This window comes from Cololabis saira, chromosome 15 (assembly GCF_033807715.1).
Source record: "Cololabis saira isolate AMF1-May2022 chromosome 15, fColSai1.1, whole genome shotgun sequence".
NCBI classification, from domain to species: Eukaryota; Metazoa; Chordata; class Actinopteri; order Beloniformes; family Belonidae; genus Cololabis; species Cololabis saira.
The window spans coordinates 33055140-33080001 of record NC_084601.1 but is presented as its reverse complement, the minus strand read 5'-3'; the positions used below and the strand labels follow the sequence as shown (position 1 = coordinate 33080001).

Sequence of the window (24862 nt, the reverse complement as noted above, 5' to 3'; positions counted from 1 at the left end):
CTCGCTGGGTCCATATATGGTCGGACCGTTCTGTCACGTCTGGGGGTAAGGTGTGGACCCAAACGCAGGAGAGTAGGAGGCAGGAGTTAGCAAAAATAGGATTTATTAACAAAAAAACCCAAACTAAAGCGCTGCAGAGCAGGATCAAGATAAGAGGAGCAAAACGTGGCAGGAAAACATGGGGAGCAAACAGTACGGTCCGACAGGGAACAAGGGAATGACAAGACCAGATATACTGAGGGGATAACGAGACATGACGAGACACAGGTGCAGACACAATCAGGGCAGATGGGACACAGGCGGGGCAAGACAGAAACTGAAAGGTGGGGGGAATGTCAACCATGACAATAAATGACTGTGCGTGAAAGAGTCCTAAACTTGGAGCACGTTTTGTGTAAAGTTTGTAAACTATCTAAAACAGTAGACTGAAGCTTGGACCTTCATGTTTTTCATTTGTGTTGTTACATAGAAACACGTTGAGCTGACGTTTGTGCATCTCTCTGTTAAAGCAGGTGCTGTAGCTGAATCTGCTTTCTCACAGACTTTTACTTGTTCCTGAGAACTTGCTCTTAGAAATGAACAATACAATCTTGAACTGGACCCTGACTAATATATTTGTCAATTACCAAATACTTACTTCTCAGAATTCAACTAGAGTACAAACATTGTAAAAGCCACAAAAATATAAACTTCATAAAACTTTGTTCCAGTCAAAAGTTTGCAGGTTCCCTCCCCCTGCTCACAGAAGGTGATGCATGAAACATTTTAGAGGTAGTTGTGGTTTTTTATGATGTTACTTCCTGACGGTTTTCTATTGAAAGTTTACTAACCAACAAAGAAACAAAGTGTAGTCAGGTCAGTTACAGATTGCCTCTCAAGATGTCAACAGAAATTCAAACTGCACCAGATTTGATGGTAAAATTTAACAGAAGGGTTTATAAATATGGAAGAGACCAAGATCAATGTGAAATAGAGACGTTGGACGAAGAAAACCCATACTCTGTTCCAGACTTACAACAAACTGGTAAGCAGTAACTCATGAACTTGTCTCAGTAACACTTGATGCTAAAATGTAGTTTCTGGTGATTTGGTTTAAAACATAAACCATTATCAGTCATTACCAGTAACAGATTACATCATCATCCATTTCAGTTTATTTAAAGACTTATTTTAAAAATGTCATATTATTTTCAAATGTGATTTAAAAATACAAATTTCCTACATTTGTTTATTAATAAGACAAAGCTTCATAAGAGCTTATTGGTGGATTCTCTGTTTTTTGCTTTTGTAGAGAAAAACAACCAGAAGAACCTTCCAGCTGTGAAAAGAAACAGTTGCAGAGTTTTCAAAGTTTTCCTGGGAGCATTTTATCTTCTGGTTCTGGTTGGATTCATCATGCGCTGTGAGTATTTGCATCTTAATATGTCTGATGTGTTATATGCAACATTAGATGCACTTTGAAATTATTTCATGCTTTTCCACAGTTTTGTTTGGTTCCTTATCCATTAGAAATATCAGTTTAAATCTGAAGGAATTAGATGATGAAGTTTCCTATGGAGCCTTTAGGGATAAGATAAAAAGAAAATACAAGTAACACTTGCCAGGTCATTGGGAGACACTCAAACCATCAGGTGAAAAAAACTGGAACAAAAGTGGTAAAAGGACCGATCAGTGGTCTCTGTTCTCTGTTCAGCTCTGTAGCTTTCAGAGTTTCTTTGACTGAATCAAAGTAATGATGGAAATAAGTGACTGATACGTACTGAGGTAGTTCTTAGATCATCATGTAGGAGCTAAACATTTAACCACATTGCTGCAGATCACATGTTTAACATCAGACTTTAATCTTTCTAGACAAACAACACATTTTAACAAGCACTGAATTAACATTTTATAAGAAACTCCATGTGACTGTAGAAGGATGAATGAGGACCAGAGTGAAGCAGTTTGTAACATTTAGAGACAGTTAAAAAGGAAAGATGTAATATTGCTTCAGGGTAAGTAGTTTTCTCCAGATTATGTTATTTACTTCCACTGCCAATCCAGGAAGCAGGAACACACGGAGGCACACGCCAAGCACTGGAAATCTGCAAAAAAAAAACACAAACAAAACACAAAACCGACACGGAGCCGACCAAAACACGAGCAGCGATCAACCCAAATCTCGAGATCCGAATACCGTCTGAGCTAAGCTACCGCTAACTAACTTCAAAAACTACAGAGCAAGCATGCAGGTGAACAAGCCAGTGTATATATCTATGTGTGTGTATGCGTGTATGTATATGACTATGTGTGTGTGTGTGTGAGTGTATGTATATGTATACGTGCGTGTGTATGTACATGTCTGTGTGGCTATTTGTGTGAGTATGTGTGTATGTATTTGTGTGTGTGTGTGTGCGTATATGTTTGTGTGGCTGTGTATGTGTGGCTATCTGTGTGTATGTGTGTGTGTATATGAATATTACTTAAGTGGCTGTATGTGTGCGTGTACACGTATATATGTATGTGTGGCTAGGTGTGTGTGTGTGTGTGTATGTATAGCTATGTGTGCGTATGTGTGCATGTATGAATACATACATATATATGTGTATGTGTGCTTGAGATAGTGTGTGTATATGTCTATGTAGCTATGTGTATGTGTGTGGGTATGGGAGTGTGTGTGTGTGTGTGTGTGTGTGTGTGTAGGTGTGTGTGTGTGTGTGTGTGTGTGTGTGTGGGTGTGTGTGTGTGTGTGTGTGTGTGTGTGTGTGTGTGTGTGTGTGTGTGTGTGTGTGTGTAAAAGTCCTAACAAAGCTCCACCTGAAGTGTATCTATAGTGGGGGAGGGGGGGGAGGCAACCCCGCCACCCGCAAGACCAGGGGCCGACCAGGAAGAACCCGGAGCCCAGGCCACCAGCAACTCCACAGAGGGGAGAAGTAGGCGGGGCCCCCACGACACGGGAAGAAGCAGCCAGGGATCCCGCGGCGGCGGACCGTGACCCAGGCAATCCCCGGCCACCCGGTCCGGGCCGGACACGTAGCCAGGAGGCCCTCCTCGGAGAGAGGGAACCCCCCAACAGGGCGACACCCGCGCGGGCCCGACAACGGAGGGCCCCAGACCCATTCATTCATTCATTCATTCATTCATTCATTCATTCATCTATCCGATATCTATACTAATGATAATATAATATACTATACACAATAATGATTAAAAAAAAAAAAAAAAAAAAAAAAAAAAAAATAATAATAATAATAATAACCATCTTTGTATAACATAATATTAATAAATTAGTAAATTTTGTTGCCCTGCCAATGGAGGCCCAAATCCTCCATGGCAGGACCCTTCCACACTGCATTCTCACCGACACAGATGCACAATCACGCACCATTTCCCCCTCCCCGGGGGGTCCGGCACCGCCAGAAGGCATCCCAGGCTGCGCGGCGAGCCCCACCAGGCCCGGGCATCGCGACCCACCTATCCCCGGCCGGCGAGGGAACGCGGGTGATGTGGGCCCCCCTCCCGACCCTGGTGTTGAGTGCATGTGATTAATGCCATAAAAACAGGGAGGGGGAGGACAAGGTGTCAATTTGGCACAGACCCCCCCCTCCAGAACTAAGTGTCCTTGTCAAATGTATTTATTAAGTCTTGAATGTGCAGTGTCTACAGTGCTGTTAAAACCGTGAGGCGGGGAGTGCCGGGCCAAGCGGGACAATGCACCCCACGACCCGGACCCCCCACCCCTTAGCCTATGTGCCGGCCCTGGAAGGATGCCCACGCTCCCCCACCGGCCATCCAGTTGACGGGGGCCGGCCCTCCGAGCCGGGCCAGGGCCCCACTGTACCTCCACGGGCGCCCCCGGCGCCGCCGGAGCCCCCAGACGGAGGGGGAAACGGTCCAACATCCCCCCATTCATACTGACAACATAAGACATAGACACCTGGGATTGGTGCCACTCAGCCGCCGCACCCGTCCGCACATCCCCCGGCCAGGGGAGGCCCGATCCCCGGACCCGGCCCCACCCCCCCCCTGGGGCCACCCCTGGGGCCACCCCAAAGGTCACGGAGTCCCCACAGATGCAGGGCACACGCGGCCCCCGCCCAGGCAGGGCCGGGCCCTTCGAGCGGGACCCCCACGCCCACGGCCCAGCCCCCCCCAGGAAAACCGGAGAGGCCTTAGCCACAGCCCGAGCCCTCCCCAGCCACCCCCCCACCGCCATGAGGTAACCCCCCCCACAGGCCCCCAAGGCCCCCACCGGAGCAAAAGAAGCTAAAAATAAACCGTTTGTCCATCTGGGTCACTGTGAAATGTCAAGAATGACCCAAACATGGTGTTTTGTGTTTGTTGTAAATTTGATATACATTAATAAGGGTTTTTGCAGCACCACAGGATTTTCTCTGATTGTGGCAGTATCATAGTAACTCCAGGGAATAATTTCCATAGCAACAGCCGTGTAATAAAGTAAGAATAATGTTTACTGAGGCTGGACAAGGTTTCCAAATAACTTGTTCCATGTTTCATTTGTCAATGATCCTCTAATTTAAATTTTAGATTAAGCTAATGGTTAAAACACTTTCAGTCTCTCTACACAGTTACAAGAGAACAAAACCAGCAAGATAACACCTCATCTCGTGTACAGGATGGTCATTCTGCAGTGTAGGTGTTAGTGTCATCCTTTGAAGTTGAACATGTTGCTGAGAATGGTTTTGAAAAGAACATCTAAATTAAAGCAGACCTCAAAGTCAAGGGTTTGTTACTAGGAAATGGACACATTTTAGCACGTTTGAATTTTTAAATAGCAGTACTTCCTCAAAGATTTCATGAAACCACATAGAGGGCTGAACAAGAAACACCAGCAGCTGAACCAGCACGGATGTAACATCAAATATTGTACAAGACAAGATCAGCACTTCAACGGATCCACAGTTAGTCAAATACAGCACCTGTCCAGCTGTCTCTGTCCTCTCAGGATGTCCTCAGATATGAATTCTAAACCAGATTTATCAAAAAAGGTGAGATAGCCTACAACATAAATGAGCAAGAAGAAGGAGCAGGATGGGAGGAGATGGAGGTGGATTTCTATGAGACTGCTGATGATGTTGCGAATAAATTTGCTGTTTTTCAGTCACAGGAAGAAAGTAAGGAAAGGATATGCGGTTAATAAAGTTCAACTTTAGAGATAATTATGTTCAGGTATTCTTTGGTTCTGCAGAACGACAGACTCAGAAGCATCGTGCTCTCCAGAAAATACCTGTCAGAGGTGTAACACTGTGTCGAGGAGTGTTGTGCACGGTGGTTTTAGTCTTGGTCGTCATCTTGTTCATATACGATAAGATAAAATGCTGCACCTCAAAAACTACATGATGCATTTTGATCACAAAGTAGAGAAATTGCTGTTTATCTCTGAAGTACTGATGAAGTACTTTCATAAAACATTGCTGAGTTTTACCAAAAATCAAACAGAGAAGGTTGTTTGACAGTAAGTCAACCCAAGAACTACTGGGGTTTTTCTACTTAAAGGTCTGTAAATAGTCTGTGTCGGTGCTCGGTCCACTTCTCTTCATCCTCTACATGCTCCCCCTTGGCAACATCATCCGCCGCCACCGCCTCCACTTCCACTGCTACGCTGACGACGTTCAACTGTACATCTCCACCAAATCCCTCACCTCTGCAACCCACTCTACCTTGACCAACTGCCTCACTGAAATAAAATCATGGATGCACTCGAACTTCCTCCAACTCAACTACAACAAATCGGACATGCTCATCATCGGCCCAAAATCCCTCACCAAAACCGCTCACAACTTCACCCTCACCATTGACAACTCCATTCTGTCTCCCTCCACTCACATCGAGTTATCCTGGACAGTAACCTCTCCTTCCAACACCATGTCAACCACATCACAAGAACTGCTTTCTTCCACCTCAAAAATATTGCCCGTCTCCGTCCATCACTCTCCTTCTCTACCGCTGAAACCTTGATCCACGCCTTCATCACCTCAAGACTCGACTACTGCAACAGCATCCTCTACGGTTCAACTTCCAAGGTCCTCAATAAATGTCTGATTAATGTCCTGTGTCATGTTGTGTCCTTATGTACTGTCCTGTGTATTGTAATTTGTATTATGTGTTTTGTTTTAATTGTAAAGCGTCTTTGAGTGCCCTGAAAAGCGCTATATAAATAAAATGTATTATTAGGGCCCGAGCACCTTCAGTGCGAAGGCCCTATTGTATCTGTAGGAATTCTTCGCGTTATTAGGGCCCGAGCACTTGCAGTGCGAAGGCCCTATTGTAATTGCAGGAATTATTCTTCTTCTTCTTCTTATTAGGGCCCGAGCACTTGCAGTGCGAAGGCCCTATTGTAATTGCAGGAATTATTCTTCTTCTTCTTCTTATTGTTCTGACAAAAGGAAGGCCTTTTTGCCCCCCTAAACGTGCCCAAAAAGTCACCAAATTTTGCATGCAAGTCAGCCCTGGCGAAAAATTTGATATTTAAGGGTTTGCATTAATGGGCGTGGCAAAATGGCTCAACAGCGCCCCCTTGAAAACTTTGTGCCTCAAGCCCCACAATGCGGTTTGTCGTACATGCACGAAAATCGGTACACACCTGTATCATGGGGCAACTTAAAGAAAAGTCTCTGGGCGTCATGTCGAAAAAACCGAACAGGAAGTCAGCCATTTTGAATTAATCGTGTCACTTTGGCGCAATTTATGCCATTCCTTCGGCAGTTAATACGGCCCGAACCGTAACGTGCACCCAGGTGTGTTATACATCAAAATGTGCGTCTCCATCCTGCGACAACGCGCATTACTTTTCTCTTTCAAAAGCGTTACCGTGGCGACGCTAGACGCCAAAAAGCGCGCCCACCCTTCATCTGGTTGGTTCAGACCGAAAAAACTTTGCGCCTCAAGCCCTATAATACGGTTTGACGTACATGAACGAAAATCGGTACACACCTGTATCATGTCACAACTTAAAGAAAAGTCTCTTGGCGCCATGGCTGAAACCGAACAGGAAGTCGGCCATTTTGAACATTCTGAATTAATCACGTAATTTTGGAGCAATAAATGCCATTCCTTCGAGAATTAATACGGCCCAAACCGTAACGTGCACCCAGGTGTGTTATACATCAAAATGTGCGTCTCCATCCTGCGACTACACGCATTACTTTTCTCTTTCAAAAGTGTTAACGTGGCGACGCTAGACGCCAAAAAGCGCACCCCCCCTTCATCTGATTGGTCCATATTTGATAGTTCCCCAAAAGGCACCAAATTTGGCATGCAAGCCAGGCCTGGCGATAAATTTGATATTTAATGGTTTGCATTAATGGGCGTGGCAAAATGGCTCAACAGCGCCCCCCGGAAAACTTTGTGCCTCAAGCCCCACAATACGGTTTGACGTACATGCACGAAAATCGCTACACACCTGTATCATGGCACAACTTAAAGAAAAGTCTCTTGGAGCCATGGCCGAAACCGAACAGGAAGTCGGCCATTTTGAAATCTGATTGGTCCATATTTGATAGTTCCCCAAAAGGCACCAAATTTTGCATGCAAGACAGACTTGGCGATAAATTTGATATTTCATGGTTTGCATTAATGGGCGTGGCCTAACGGCTCAACAGCGCCCCCTAGAATACTTTTCTCTGCCATAACTTTTGAATGGTTTGACATAGGAAGTTGTGGGTGGTGTCATGGGACTCTGTAATGAGTCCTCAAGCTTCATTGGCCTTAATTAGCCCCGCCCCTTCTTCTGATTGGTTGTCCCGATTTTCTGCTATAACTTTGGAATGGTTTGACATAGAGAGTCCTGGGTGGTGTCATCAGATTCTGTATGGAGTCCTTGACCTTCATTGGTCTGAATTAGCTCCGCCCCTTCTTCTGATTGGTTGTCCCTTTTTTCTGCTATAACTTTTGAATGGTTTAACATAGGAAGTCGTGGGTGATGTCATTTCTGATATGCTTATGGAGGGCGGTAGCCGTGAGTGCGAGGGCCCGTTCATCGCTGCTTGCAGCTTTAATTATTATTATTATTATTTTCCTGACAAAGTGAAGGCCTTTTTGCCCCCCTTAACATGCCCAAAAAGTCACCAAATTTTGCACCCTAGTCAGGCCTGGCGAAAAATTTGATATTTAAAGGTTTGCATTAATGGGCGTGGCAAAATGGCTCAACAGCGCCCCCTTGAAAACTTTGTGCCTCAAGCCCCACGATACGGTTTGACGTACATGCACGAAAATCGGTACACACCTGTATCATGGGACAACTTAAAGAAAAGTCTCTTGGGGTCATGCCCGAAACCGAACAGGATGTCGGCCATTTTGAATTAGTCGTGTCATTTTGGCGAAATTTATGCCATTCCTTCGAAAGTTAATTCAGCCCGAACCGTAACGTGCCCCCAAGTGTGTTATACATCAAAATGTGCGTCTCCATCCTGCGACAACACGCATTACTTTTCTCTTTCAAATGCGTTACCGTGGCGACGCTAGACGCCAAAAAGCGCGCCCACCCTTCATCTGATTGGTTCGACAGAAAAAACTTTGTGCCTCAAGCCCCATAATACGGTTTGACGTACATGAACGAAAATCGGTACACACCTGTATCATGTTGCAACTAAAAGAAAAGTCTCTTGGCGCCATGGCCGAAACCGAACAGGAAGTCGGCCATTTTGAACATTCTGAATTAATTGCGTAATTTTGGAGCAATATATGCCATTCCTTCGAGAGTTAATTCAGCCCGAACCGTATCGTGAACCCAGATGTGTTATACATCAAAATGTGCGTCTCCATCCTGCGACTACACGCATTACTTTTCTCTTTCAAAAGTGTTACCGTGGCGACGCTAGACGCCAACAAGCGCACCCCCCCTTCATCTGATTGGTCCATATTTGATAGTTCCCCAAAAGGCACCAAATTTGGCATGCAAGCCAGGCCTGGCGATAAATTTGATATTTCATGGTTTGCATTAATGGGCGTGGCAAAATGGCTCAACAGTGCCCCCTAGAAAACTTTGTGCCTCAAGCCCCACAATACGGTTTGACGTACATGCACGAAAATCGCTACACACCTGTATCATGGCACAACTTAAAGAAAAGTCTCTTGGAGCCATGGCCGAAACCGAACAGGATGTCGGCCATTTTGAATACATTGTGTCATTTTGGCGAAATTTATGCCATTCCTTCGGCAGTTAATTCAGCCCGAACCGTAACGTGCCCCCAGGTGTGTTATACATCAAAATGTGCGTCTACATCCTGCGACACCACGCATTACTTTTCTCTTTCAAAAGTGTTACCGTGGCGATGCTAGACGCCAAAAGGCGCGCCCCCCCTTCATGTGATTGGTCCATATTTGATAGTTCTACAAAAGTCACCAAATTTTGCATGCAAGCCAGACTTGGCGATACATTTGATATTTCATGGTTTGCATTAATGGGCGTGGCCTAACGGCTCAACAGCGCCCCCTAGAATACTTTTCTCTGCCATAACTTTTGAATGGTTTGACATAGAGAGTTGTGGGTGGTGTCATGGGACGCTGTAATGAGTCCTTAAGCTTCGTTGGCCTTAATTAGCCCCGCCCCTTCTTCTGATTGGTTGTCCCTTTTTTCTGCTATAACTTTTGAATGGTTTGACATAGAGAGTCGTGGGTGGTGTCATCAGATTCTTTATGGAGTCCTTGAACTTCATTGGCCTGAATTAGCCCCGCCCCTTCTTCTGATTGGTTGTCCTTTTTTTATAATAAAATTGCCGCGAGCCGCCAGTCGCTCTCGCGCTGACTCCCGCTTCCTGATTCAAACGTCTGCCGGCCCCGCCCCCTGACCAATCAGTGGCGAGTAGGGTGATGGCGGCCCCGCCCCCCGACCAATCAGTGGCGAGTAGGGTGATGACGGCCCCGCCCCCCGACCAATCAGTGGCGAGTAGGGTGATGACGGCCCCGCCCCCCGACCAATCAGCTCCCTGTAATGTGGTGTCTTCAGAAATATTCCCGGCTCAGCCCGGTTACAACCTTGGCAGAATGGTTACAGAAAAAGTAATAATTTAAATAGTAGGGTTTTACTAATATTTATAACTTACAAATATATAAAAAATTAGGAAAAAAAAGTTCCAGACATTTTATCGCTATGTTGGTCTGTCCTAACCCAGTAGGTCAAATAAAAGTAATAGCTGAGACTTAGCTCAGCCAGATTATTGCGGTCTTTGCTGCCAGAGGTCGAGAGTTCAAGCCTGGCTTGATATGCCAAAATTTTTTTCAGCAATTTTTGTGTTTTTTTTACATCAAAATGTTCGTCTCTGTCCTGTGACGACGCACATTACTTTTCTCTTTCCCCTTCTTCTGATTGGTTGTCCCGATTTTCTGCCATAACTTTTGAATTTGAGTGGAGTTTGCGCGCGCAGCTCCCGCGGGGGGAGGGGCTGATGTTCAGCGCGGCCGCCATCTTGGTCGAGGCGCCGCATTGACTGCCTGAGAACGTCGGGCGTGGCCGCCATCTTGGATCGGTATCGCTTTAACTCTAGAGCGTTCACTTCTATTGTGGAAGGAGGTGTCTGCATAAGTAAAATAACTATAACTCACTTGATTTTCAACCGATTTTCACGCGGTTTGCTTTGTTACAAACGGCAGACATGTAGCTATGATACAGGATGCTTGATGTACGTTAAATATGCAAGCTTTCATGCTAAAATACGTTCTGCAGGTAGTCACACTTCAGGTATACACACACACACATATATATATATATATATATATATATATATATATATATATATATATATATATATATATATATATACATATATATATATATATATACACACACACACACACACACACACAATATACACAATACAAAATACAGTATAGCATATTAATGAATGTATTAATATATTTGAATAACAGACATAACAAGCTTAAAAACAAAAAACATAACGGATGACAGCATACAATTGTCATAATGGAGAAAAAAAAGAAACATTTGGAAGGAGTGTGTGTGTGAGGAATTGTATATTAGTGTTATAAATTGAAATTATATAATAATGCAATCGCTATGATATATAATTTTACAATATAATACAGTCAAAAATATATGAAATGAAGCAACATACAATGCAATAATACAATATGCTATATTACTGGGTACGCTAATATGAAATAACAACATGTAATATAATATGGTATAATAGATTAATATAATATCATACATTCTGGACCATGAGATACAGCTGTACTGTATGATCGTCGTTCATTTGAGTGATCTGATTTTTTTTTTCATGGTTTGCATTAATGGGCGTGTCCTCACGGCTCAACAGCGCCCCCTAGAATACTTTTCTCTGCCATAACTTTTGAAAGGTTTGACATAGAGAGTCGTGGGTGGTGTCATGGGACTCGGCATTGAGTCCTTGACCATAATTGGTGACAATTAGCCCAGTCCCTTTTTCTGATTGGTTGTCCCTATTTTCTGCTATAACTTTTGAATGTTTTGACATAGAGAGTCGTGGGTGGTGTCATGGGACTCTGTAATGAGTCCTTGATCTTCTTTGCCCTGAATTAGCCCCGCCCCTTCTTCTGACTGGTCGTCCCTTTTTTCTGCTATAACTTTTGAAGGGTTTGACATAGGAAGTCGTGGGTGGTGTCATTTCTGATATGCTTATGGGGGGCGGTTGACGTGAGTGCGAGGGCCCGTTCATTGCTGCTTGCAGCTTTAATTATGGGCATGCCAAGTAGTGGCATGACCATATTGCAATCGTCCAGAATGGCCCAAAGGGCAATGCTGCTAGCATGCTAAAGTCGCAAAAGTCCCACTGCGCACCAGCGGGTGTACAGCATGACCCCGCACTGATGTGGAAAAAAAAAATCCCCAAAAAGTAAAACACGGCCGAAAAAATGAGGAAAAACATGAAAATGAAGGCGATATATTAGTATCTAGAAAAGGTTTCCCTTTTCTTATTATTATTCTTATTATTCCGCACTTTTTTTCGTCCGTTAATACGGCCCGAACCGCAACGTGCACCCATGCATGGCATACATCGTTGGATGCGTCTCCATCGTGATTCGATGGGTATTACTTTTCTCAGTAATAGGGGTTACCATGGCAACGTTAGTTGGTAAAAAGCAAAAAAAAAGGCGAAAATTCCCGCGCTTATTGCTCGGCCGAACTTTATCGTAGAGACATCGTTCAAACTTTGAAACACTCGGCCCGATTGTCCCTAACAGTACGTACAACCTCATTATGCCAAGTATTACAGTTTTTGCGACATTTACCTTTCAGGTTTTTTTTTATTTCTGTTTAACTTTGGACGCTTGTTGCTAGGCAACAGGTTATCGTAGAGACATCATACAAATGTTCCCCGACTCGGCACGCTGTGGACTTCAACATATTCAGATTTCATGAAGCTGTGATTTAAGGAAATTTTTTGTCAAAATCCATGCCAAATGGCCCCATTCATTCGGATGGGTTTTTTTACCATCGTGAAAAAAAGACCTATCCGTTAATGTAGGCTGAACCGGAACATGCACCCATGCATGTCATACATCGTTGGATGCGTCTCCATCGTGCCTCGAAGGGCATTACTTTTCTCAGTAATAGGGGTTACCGTGGCAACGCTAGTTGCCAAAAAGCAAAAAAAAAGGCAAAAATTCGGACGCTTATTGCTCGGCCGAACTTTGTCGTAGAGACATCGTTCAAACTTTCAAACACCCGGCCCGATTGTCCCTAACCGTACGTAAAAGCTCATTATGCCAAGTATTACAGTTTTTGCGATATTTACCTTTCAGGTTTTTTTTTATTTCCGTTTGACTTTGGACGCTTGTTGCTAGGCAACAGGTTATCGTAGAGACATCGTACAAATGTTCCCTAACTCGGCACGCTGTGGACTTCAACATATTTAAATTTCATGAAGCTGTGATTTAAGGAAATTTTTTGTCAAAATCCATGCCAAGTGGCCCCATTCATTCGGATGGGATTTTTTACCATGGTGAAAAAAAACCACTATCCGTTAACATAGTCTGAACCAGAACATGCACCCATGCATGGCATACATCGTTAGATGCTTCTCCATCGTGCCTCGATGGGCATTACTTTTCTCAGTCAAAAGCGTCGCCGTGGGGACGCTGGATGCCAAAAAGCGCACCCCATCAATAACTATAGGGAGCACAGGAATGAATGCAACACAACCGTAAACACCTCAAACTGACATAGAACCACCCCGAACACAACCACTACAGCCCCAAACCAAAGCGGCGAGAGGGGACGAATGGGCGGTAGGGCATGCCCATATCAAAATTTCCAGAAATTTTCTAGTTATTATTATTCTTATTCCGCACTTTTTTTCGTCCGTTAATACGGCCCGAACCGCAACGTGCACCGATGCATGGCATACATCGTTGGATGCGTCTCCATCGTGATTCGATGGGCATTACTTTTCTCCGTAATAGGGGTTACCGTGGCAACGCTAGTTGCCAAAAAGCAAAAAAAAAGGCGAAAATTCCCACGCTTATTGCTCGGCCGAACTTTATCGTAGAGACATCGTTCAAACTTTCAAACACTCGGCCCGATAGTCACTAAAGGACCATAAAACTTCATCATGCTACTTATTACGGTTTTTGCGATATTTAACTTTCAATTTAAAAAAAAAATCTATTTTATTTTGGACGCTTGTTGCTAGGCAACGGTTTATCGTACAGACATCATTACAACATTGACAAACCCGGGACGCTTTGTACTGCAACATATTTTAGTCTCGTCATGCTTGCTATTACGGTTTTTGAGATATTCCACATTGTTCATTTTGATGCTAACGGAACTTCGGATGCTTGTTGCGCGGCAACGCGGTATCGCAGAGACTTTGTTCCAACGTTAAAAGACTCAGGTTGATGTGGACTACAACATACTGAGGTCTCATTACGCTGTCGTTTACAGCTTTTGAGATATTAAAGCCAAATTGTCCCATTCTATCCTATGGGGCTTGTTACCATGGCAACAAAAACCTATGCATTTGTATGGGAGAGCATGTGAATAAACAATCTGTTAATACTGCTCGGACCGCAATGTGCACCCATGCATGGCATATATCGTTGGATGCGTCTCCATCGTGCCTCGATGGGCATTACTTTTTTCAGTCAAAAGTGCTACCGTGGCAACGCTAGATGCCAAAAAGCCAAAAAAAAGGCGAAAATTCAGACGCTTATTGCTCGGCCGGACTTTATCGTAGAGACATAGTTCAAACTTTCAAACACTCGGCCCGATTGGCACTAACGGAGCCTAGAACCTCATTATGCCATTTTTTTAAGTTTTTGTGATATTGACCTTTCATTTTTTTTTTAATTTCCGTTTGACTTTGGACGCTTGTTGCTAGGCAACAGATTATCGTAGAGACATCATACAAATGTTCCCTGACTCGGCACGCTGTGACCTTCAACGTATTAAAATTTCATGAAGCTGTGATTTAAGGAAAGTTTAATGTAAAATCCATGCCAAATGGCCCCATTCATTCGGATGGGTTTTTTAAAACCATGGTGGAAAAAAAAACTATCCGTTAACGTAGCCTGAACCGGAACGTGCACCCATGCATGGCATACATCGTTGGATGCGTCTCCATCGTGCCTCGATGGCCATTGCTTTTCTCAGTCAAAAGCGTTACCGTGGGGACGCTAGACGGCAAAAAGCGCGCCCCATTAATAGCTATTGGGAGCACAGGAATGAATGAAATACAACCGTAAACACCTCAAACTGACATAAAACCGCCCCGAACACAAACACTGCAGCCCCAAACCAAAGCAGCGAGAGGGCTCGAATGGGCGGTAGGGCATGCCCATATCAAAATTTCCAGAAATTTTCTAGTTATTATTATTATTTTTCTGACGAAAGGAGGGCCTTTATGCCCCCCTAAACGTGCCCAAAAAGTCACCAAATTTTGCATGCAAGGCAGGCCTGGCGAAAAATTTGATATTTAATGGTTTGCATTAATGGGCGTGGCAAAATGGCTCAACAGCGCCCCTTTGAAAACTTTGTGCCTCAAGCCCCACGATACGGTTTGACGTACATGCACGAAAATCGCTACACACCTGTATCATGGCACAACTTCAAAAAAAGTCTCTTGGAGCCATGCCCGAAACCGAACAGGAAGTCGGCCATTTTGAATTAATTGTGTAATTTTGGCGCAATTTATGCCCTTCCTTCGGCAGTTAATACGGCCCGAACCGTAACGTGCCCCCAAGTGTGTTATACATCAAAATGTGCGTCTCCATCCTCCGACACCACGCATTACTTTTCTCTTTCAAAAGCGTTACCGTGGCGACGCTAGACGACAAAAAGCGCGCCCACCCTTCATCTGATTGGTTCAGACCGAAAAAACTTTGCGCCTCAAGCCCCATAATACGCTTTGACGTACATGAACGAAAATCGGTACACACCTGTATCATGTCGCAACTTAAAGAAAAGTCTCTTGGCGCCATGGCCGAAACCGAACAGGAAGTCGGCCATTTTGAACATTCTGAATTAATCGCGTAATTTTGGAGCAATATATGCCATTCCTTCGAGAATTAATACGGCCCGAACCGTATCGTGCACCCAGATGTGTTATACATCAAAATGTGCGTCTCCATCCTGCGACTACACGCATTACTTTTCTCTTTGAAAAGTGTTACCGTGGCGACGCTAGACGCCCACAAGCGCACCCCCCCTTCATCTGATTGGTCCATATTTGATAGTTCCCCAAAAGGCACCAAATTTGGCATGCAAGCCAGGCCTGGCTATAAATTTGATATTTTATGGTTTACATTAATGGGCGTGGCAAAATGGCTCAACAGCGCCCCCCGGAAAACTTTGTGCCTCAAGCCCCACGATACGGTTTGACGTACATGCACGAAAATCGCTACACACCTGTATCATGGCACAACTTCAATAAAAGTCTCTTGGAGCCATGGCCGAAACCGAACAGGAAGTCGGCCATTTTGAATTAATTGTGTAATTTTGGCGCAATTTATGCCATTCCTTCGGCAATTAATACGGCCCGAACCGTAATGTGCACCCAGGTGTGTTATACATCAAAATGTGCGTCTCCATCCTGGGACTACACGCATTACTTTTCTCTTTCAAAAGTGTTACCGTGGCGACGCTAGACGCCAAAAGGCGCGCCCCCCCTTCATCTGATTGGTCCATATTTGATAGTTCTCCAAAAGTAATCAAATTTTGCATGCAAGTCAGACTTGGCGATACATTTGATATTTCATGGTTTGCATTAATGGGCGTGGCCTAACGGCTCAACAGCGCCCCCTAGAATACTTTTATCTGCCATAACTTTTGAATGGTTTGACATAGGAAGTTGTGGGTGGTGTCATGGGACTCAGTAATCAGTCCTTAAGCTTCGTTGGCCTTAATTAGCCCCGCCCCTTCTTCTGATTGGTTGTCCCTTTTTTCTGCTATAACTTTTTAATGGTTTGACTCCCGCTTCCTGATTCAAACGTCTGCCGGCTCCGCCCCCCGACCAATCAGTGGCGAGTAGGGTGATGACGGCCCCGCCCCCCGACCAATCAGTGGCGAGTAGGGTGATGACGGCCCCGCCCCCCGACAAATCAGCTGTTGTAATGTGGTGACGTTAGAAACAGTCCCGTGCTCAGCCCGATTAGAACCTCGGTAGAATGGTTACAGAAAAAGTAATAATAAAATAATAGTGTTTTACTAATATTTATACCTTACAAATATTTAAAAAATTAGGAAAAAAATTTTTCTAGAAATAATATCGCTATCTTGGTCTATCCTAAGCCAGTAAGTCAAAGTGAGGTATCAGCTGAGATATAGCTCAACCAGATCATTGCGGTCTTTGGTGCTGGTGGTTGGGAGTTCGAGCCTGGCAGGATGCTGAAAATTTTATAAGCAAATTTTGTGTTTTTTTTACATCAAGATGTGCGTCTCTTTCCTGCGACGACGCACATTACTTTTCTCTTTCAAAAGTGTTACCGTGGCGACGCTAGACGTGAAAAAGCGCTCGTCCCCTTCATCTGATTGGTCCATATTTGATAGTTCTCCAAAAGTAATCAAATTTTGCATGCAAGTCAGACTTGGCAATACATTTGATATTTCATGGTTTGCATTAATGGGCGTGGCCTAACGGCTCAACAGCGCCCCCTAGAATACTTTTATCTGCCATAACTTTTGAATGGTTTGACATAGGAAGTTGTGGGTGGTGTCATGGGACTCTGTAATGAGTCCTTGACCTTCATTGGCCTGAACTAGCCCCGCCCCTTCCTCTGATTGGTTGTTCCTTTTTTCTGCTATAACTTTTGAATGGGTTGACATAGAGAGTCGTGGGTGGTGTCATTTCTGATATGCTTATGGGGGGCGGTGGACGTGAGTGCGAGGGCCCGTTCATCGCTGCTTGCAGCTTTAATTATTATTATTATTACATGTTAGGGTCAGAGATCATTGTTTTCATTGCAGTTCATGTTATCTGTCATGAGTCTTGGACCATTTGTAAGTATTGTTCCTGAACAGTAAAACAACAACAACAAACATCTGCAGAACAAGAACCAGTAGATTCATATGAGCTGGATGAATTGTTTCTAAGTAGAGTCGTTGTACCGCTCTGAGACAGATAAGATGTCAACCATGAATTCTTGTTTAAATGGATCCCTCCTCACTTATGGGATTTTGCTGGCATGCTCTGTTTTTCTCTTTGAGGTTGGAGGTTTTTTATGAAATATTAAAATATTAGTTTAATTAGTAATATTTGATTACTTTCCATAAATGTCATCTAGCTGCTGAAGGCTTTGCTACTGAGGTTGAAATGTGTTCAAGTAGTTCAGAAGTCCTAATGGAGGAACTACAACCCCAATCCCAAACAAGTTGGGACGTTATGTAAAATGTGAAAATTGAGGAACATTTTCTCTTCATTTTAACACAGTTTGTCACAGACTGGTGAGGGGGTCTGCCCAGCTCTGCAACTAAGACGCTCTCCTGCTGAAATTCTCCTTTTATACCCAGTTTTTGTCTCTGACCTGTTGTCAGTTAACTTTGTTAGTTGCTACATTTTCCACCAGTTGATTTTGATTTGTACCGATCACATTTCCAGCCTTTTGTTTACTCTGTAACACCTTCTTTTAAATGTGTAACTGCCATCAAATTCTAAATGAGCTCACATTTTGAATGAAAAGGCTAAATGTCTCAACTGATACTTTGTTTATGTTCTATTGGCAAAAAAAATAATACAACTATGAGATGTGGAAATCATCAATTATATTTTTCAAATAAATTTTACACAGAATCCACCTTCTTTTTAACTGAGGTTGCATCTTCTCAACCACATTGTTGCAGATCAGATCATCATCATCTAGACAAAAAAAACAGCTTGTCAAGATGCATGTAATATTTTTTAAACCTGACAAACTTCTTTTAAAGTTTTCAGGCTGCATGACCATCTTAACTTCATCAGCCTGACAGGACAAATGGTGTGGAATCATTGTGGAGACATGAGGGCTGTTATAGATACGCAGGCGGAGTCGTCATCCACCACTCTGGGGAGGATTTGATCCCCAGACCTCCAAATGTCAAAGTATATCCCTGGGCAGACACTGAACATCTTTTTGATTAGAGATAATATGCTGCATATGGTGTACTGAGTGCATCTAAATAATAAGAAACTCTAAGTGTTTTTTATATAAGGATGGATGATACGCATCGTAAAGTATTTTGGAGAAATTATAAAAGGTTAAAGAGGTAGTACATAAGTTTGAAAGTTTTTCCATTTACATCAACATCATCTCACAACTTTTTTCACACCATGTGTGAGCCTGTAAATAAAAATGAAACTTCTTTCTTTCACATCTCACAACTCACAGCACACTTTGACGAGCGAACCACTTCCTGTCAACAGTAATACTGCACTTAGCTTTATAGTTAATTCATAGTCGTCTTAAACTGTGTAAGTGGAGACAGATAATGTGAAAGCTGGGCTCGGTTTACATGCACGGTACCAGGTGTGGTTTTATTTCTTTTCCCCAGTGAAGAGTGTTCCCCAGTTCAGATCCTCGAGGATCTGTCCCTGCCCTGCATGTTTTAGAAGTTTCCCTGCTCCAATACGCCTGATTCAAACTTGAATGCAGACCCTGTTGAAAAGACGATGTTCTGTTTAATCGCACTTGTGTGTATGTATATATGTATAGTATTAAATATTTAAATATTCAATATTTGAATATACTGAACAAATATACAGCTCCTTATAATTAATTTAGCATGTCAGATTTACTGACATCTTTACAGTAGAGCATTATCCAACAACAGCCTCAAAGTAAATGATTTCTGTTGATTTAAAGTAAAGTGATTGTGTGTTACAGCTCTTTTAGTCACCTTGGAAGTCAACCAGCTGAAGACCAAACTCAACCAACTGAACAACACCTACAATCAGCTGCTCAACAATGTTTCTGGTAAGAAAACTTTTAAAATGAACAAAAAAACTCAAGCTACAAAATCACCACCTAACAACCTCTGATCTTTTCTTTTATAACACAAAGCTCATGAGCAATTTCTCAACGAAGACACACAGCAGAAAAAATAAGAATCACAAAAATGGACTGAATGATACATTTAAATGTATCTGTGATATTTTTTGTTTCCCACACAAGGAAAATACTTCAGGAATATCCACGTAGACAATGCAAATCAGAGGATAATGTTAAAACATGTAAATGTTGACAGTAAAAAAGAAAGATGTTCAGATGTCCTGGAGGCTGAAATTGAGTGTATTCAGTTACAACGCTGCCATCTAGCCGTCAATATATGCAACAACATGACGCATTTTCCTTTTTATTTAACGTTTCTCCTTCATAGATCAGTTTTCTTAAATCAAGGTCCTCAGAACTCCACTTCCCTTCACGTTTTAGATGTTTATCTGCTCCAACACACCTGATTCTAATGAAAAGCTCACCATCATCTTGTCATCCAAGTCTACACAATCCTGTTAATGACATGTTCACTTGAACAAGTCATGCGGGGACCTGGATTTCGGAACACCGGGTTACAGTTTTACTGTGTAATTTTTAATATTTACTTTTTACATTTCTGTATTTCAGTAATGAATAATAGTTTTTGACCATTAAAAAAAAAAATCATCTATTAATTTTTTCAAAAGCATGCCTGTTTGACCAGTTCATGTTATTTTATTTTAGGTTTTACCAGCCTTCCACCACCCAGTCTCTCTACCATCAGATATTTAACCTACACAGGATGAAACCAGTTTTGATATTTCACTTAATTTATTTTTCATGTTATACTTCTAACCACATATGACTTTGGACAAAGAGCAGCTGCAGAGAGAACACGACCAACTGAACAACAATTATAATCAGCTCAAAGTCAAACTTTATGGTAAGAAAGATTTAAAACCAAAGAAATAAACTTGAACTTCAGCGTTAGCCCCCATAATTCTTAATTCTATTACTGTAATTAAATGTAATTAAAAATAAGTAAGATAGACAGATAGAGCTAAAATGCGTTTACAAATAACTTGAAAGGTAAAAGTGACACCTGAAGGAGATATCTGGATATTGAAAGAACACTTAGAAATGTCCATCCATCCATTCACCTTCTTCCACTTATCCGGAACCGGGTCGTGGGCGCAGCAGTCTTAGCAGAGATGCCCAGACTTCCCTCAGCCCAGACACTTCCTCCAGCTCTTCCGGGGGGAGACATAGTCTCTCCAGCGTGTCCTGGGTCTTCCCCGGGGTCTCCTCCCGGTGGGACATGTCTGGAACACCTCCCTAGGGAGGAGGGACATGCCTGGAACACCTCCCTAGGGAGGAGGGACATGCCTGGAACACCTCCCTAGGGAGGAGGGACATGCCTGGAACACCTCCCTAGGGAGGAGGGACATGCCTGGAACACCTCCCTAGGGAGGCGTCCAGGAGGATCCGGTACAGATGCCCAAGCCACCTCAGCTGACTCCTCTCAATGTGAAGGAGCAGCGGCTCGACTCCGAGCTCTCTAAGGGAACATCTAGCCACCATGTAGAGGAAACTCATCTCGGCAACTTGTATCCATGATCTTGTCTATTCGGTCAAAGTTGACCATAGGTGAGGGTGGGAGGAAGGATTGACACTCAGCTCCTTCTACACCATGAAGGTCCGGTACACCGACCGCATAACTGCGGACGTTGCACCGATCCATCTGTCAATCTTACACTCCATCTTTCCCTCACTCGTGAACAAGACCCCGAGATACTTGAACTCCTCCACTTGAGGCAGGACCTCTTCATCTACCTGGAGAAGGCTCGTCACCCTTTTCCGGTGGAGAACCATGGCCTCAGTTTTGGAGCTGCTGATTTTCATCCCCACCGCTTCACACTCGGCTATAAAACACCCCAGCACATGCTGAAGGTCCAGGTCCGATGAAGCCAACAGGACAACATCATCTGCAAAAAGCAGAGACGAAATCCTGTGGTTCCCAAACCGAATCTCCTCCGGCCCCCGGCTACGCCTATAAATCTTGTCCATAAAAATTATGAGCAGAACCGGTGACAAAAAGCAGCCCTGCCGAAGTCTAGCATGCACTGGGAACAAGTCTAACTTACTGCTGACAATGCCAATCAAACCTCTGCACTGATGGACACCCTTATTCTTGAACATTGTATTCGTTATGGACAATCTGTGACTGGCACAGACGTCCAATAACAGAGCACCGCTCGAGTTCAGATAGGGGAAGCCGTTCTTCTCCATCACGTCTCTCCAGGTGTACCTTTTAACGGTGCGTGAGCATGGCAGAGCTCTGAGATCCTCCAACCAAGGTTTGTTGGAAGTGCCCAGGTCAAAGCATAAGCACTGGGGTGACCGAGTCTTTTCAGTTGCCGGCCCCAGGCTCTGGAATAAACTTCCCTGTGACTTACGTGTGATCTCTGACCTGGGCCTTTTTAAATCTAAACTGAAAACGTCTTTATTCAGGGTGGCTTTTAATACCCAGTAGTGTGGCGACACTTTTTTATACTATAGTCTTGATGGTATGTTTTATTCTTGTTTTATTCTGCAAGCACTTTTTGTCTTGGTTGTATGTTTATTATGTAAAGCACAATGGAGTCACCAGTTGGAGCAAGTACTCTGTACTGCTTCTCGGGCCGTAGGCACAGACAACAGTGTGAGACCTTTCCTCGACCCGAAGGTGCACGTTGCTATAAACAAGCACACAACAGCTCGCCTCCTCTCACCCTGGACAACTCCAGAGTAGTGGAGGGTCCAGCCCCCTTCAAGGAGCTGGTTCCAGAGCCCAAGCTATGTGTGGAGGTGAACCCGACTATCTCTAGCCGGTATCTCTCAACCTCACGCACAAGCTCCGACTCCTTCCCCCCCAGCGAGGTGACATTCCATGTCCCCACTGTGAGGGTTTTGGTCCAGGAATTGGGTCGTCAAGGCACCTGTCCACAATTCTACCCAGACCATATTGCACCAGCCTATCATGGTCCGTCCTGCGTGTGGTGGGCCTACTTGACGGCGGGCCCAAATCGCCGTTTTGGTCTGAGCCCGGCCGGTCCCACGGGCAAAGACCCGGCCACCAGGCGCTCGCCTACGAGCCCCAACCCCAGGCCTGGCTCCAGGGAGGGGCCCCGGTGACGCCGATCCGGGCGATGTCCCTGATTTGTCTTGAACCATGTTTGACTTTTGAACCGCTCTTAGTCTGGCCTGTCACCTAGGATCTGTTTGCCATGGGAAACTCTACCCGGGGCGTAGAGTAGCTCCTAGAATCATTCAGGCAACACAAACCCCTCCATCAAAATAAGGTGGATGTTTAAGTAGGAGAATCATATATGTGAGGCTCAGTAACATGAAATCTTTCTAAAAACACTTGTCTGTCTGATATCTGATATGAAGGAGAATGTCCTGAAGGATGGAGAAGATTTGGATCCAGTTTTTACAGAAAATTCACAGAGAGTAAAACTTGGTTTGAGAGCAGGAGGGACTGTGAGGAAAGAGGAGCTGATCTGGTGATCATAAACAGCAAAGAGGAGCAGGTGGGTGTTTCATGTCAGTGTATTTGATGTTACTGCAGTTTTCTGTTACTTGTGTTCTCCACCTGCTGTCAGTCTGTGTGCTGCTTCTGTCTCCATCCTTATGGATTTCAGTTAAAAATGTGTTTTTAAATCATTTAAATTGTTTTCAAAAACAATCATCAGGATACTGACACAGATATGCAGATTCATGACGGCAGAAACTACTTTTGTCTCGTCATTTAGGATTTTGTGGGACAACTGGACACGAAACAAACCTCCTGGATTGGTCTGAAAGCTGAATGGTCGACAAGGAAACGGGAATATGAATGGAAATGGGTGGACGGATCACCACTGACAACAACGTAAGACGGTGTTTCTTACAATTTCATCAAAGTAATTATTTCAAATTGTTAACAGGAAAAACAGCAGAACATGTTAAAAACTGTATCATCATTATTTCTGTAACACATTTATTTGAATGAACAGCTGCGTGAACTCTTCATCTGCAGTTTGTGATTCATTTTTTTCATAAAAACTCAACAAGAATTCTGATGAAAGAGACTTCAAACCTTCGTTCTCAACAGTTTTTAAATTGTGTATTTAGTTTGTGATCAATAGGACAGAAGAGATTTGTGGAAGATTTGTAGACTGAGCAACTTTCACTGGAATAAATGAATGGATACCATGTTGGAGTATTTAATGAAGACCTCATCCAACATCTGGAATCAGACCAAAAGTTCCTTGTGATCTTTAAAAAGTGAACATTTCATGAAATTCTTTAAAAGTGTGTAAAACAATTAACGAAGGTGTCCATTTTTATCAGAAAATGAAAATAATCTTGATTTTCATCTCAGCTGAACATGTTTTAATACTTCACAGGTTCTGGGCTGCAGGACGGTCTCAACATCAGTATAGCCAACGTGAACATGCTGTAGTGTGTTGTACTAATGAAGGGAAATGGAAATATTCATACCACACTTCCAATAATAACTGGATCTGTGAGAAGAAAATACAAGCATTTATTGTTGAAACCTGATGAACTTCAGATAACATTTGTTCACTTTCATTTATTGTGTTTCATGTGTCATTTATAAATGTGTTTATTCTGACCTTCATCATGTGTACAGGGTAGTGAAACTGTCATCAGAACTATAGGAGAACTTGATAATGCTGGAGTAAAATATAATTATTGTAAATAAGTATAAATGCAGCTTTACTCCACTTTGTTTACTTGTGTTGTTTTAATTTGATATGTGAGTAATGAAGAGTTGTCAGTTCAAATAATTGTCTTTATTCTGCTACATTTACCTAAACATTTTTCCTCTCGCTTAATTTTCCCAAAAACTAAAGTTACAATTTAGTTGTTTTTAACATAAAAGAGTTTAAATCAAATATACTTAAATACAAGAAAAACAGGATGAGCAAACTGTTTTTTGTTAGTTTTACATTAAGTTTATATTATTTTTTACTCGTAATGTTCAAAGGATTTGTAATAAAGATGCTGTCTTTGTTTGTTCGTTCGTTTTCATTTATTTCGAACATGTAAAAAAAACAAGAAAAAAGACAAGAAAAACAAATACAGGTGGGCATTCCACCACATAAAGAAAAAACCAATATCAAAACACATATTTCACGTTACATGTTCGAAAAGGAGTGGGAGGAAATATAAGCTTATTTAATCCCACCCCCTTTCCACAACTAAACATAAATTATATGTCTCTATTTATTTTTTTATACTATACACTAATTTGTATAAATATATATAATTTTCACAAAATAACCTGTTTAATACAAGATTTAAGCTCTATCATACATATAATATAACTATGATATAAATATAATACGTATATATTTAAGTATATAAACATACAAAGACAACATGACAAAATAGCAGAACACACACCGCTGGTGATCTTTAAACAGTCTTC

General features: G+C 43.0%; 1 protein-coding gene across 1 annotated transcript; it reads left to right on the top strand.

The window, feature by feature from the left end:
• Positions 1-1311: 1311 nt before the first annotated feature.
• LOC133461297 (C-type lectin domain family 4 member D-like) lies at positions 1312-24203 on the top strand. Its single transcript, XM_061742156.1, has 5 exons — positions 1312-1402; positions 19297-19386; positions 22816-22955; positions 23178-23296; positions 23814-24203. The coding sequence occupies exons 1-5, from the start codon at positions 1396-1398 to the stop codon at positions 23968-23970; spliced, it is 513 nt and encodes a 170-aa protein (XP_061598140.1). The 5' UTR covers positions 1312-1395; the 3' UTR covers positions 23971-24203.
• The last annotated feature ends 659 nt before the right edge of the window (positions 24204-24862 follow it).

Excerpts from the sequence above, each read along its gene's own strand:
- LOC133461297 (XM_061742156.1), top strand. Across the intron at positions 22,956-23,177 it reads TAAACAGCAAAGAGGAGCAG|GATTTTGTGGGACAACTGGA; the intron begins GTGGGTGTTTCA and ends CTCGTCATTTAG. Across the intron at positions 23,297-23,813 it reads GGATCACCACTGACAACAAC|GTTCTGGGCTGCAGGACGGT; the intron begins GTAAGACGGTGT and ends AATACTTCACAG.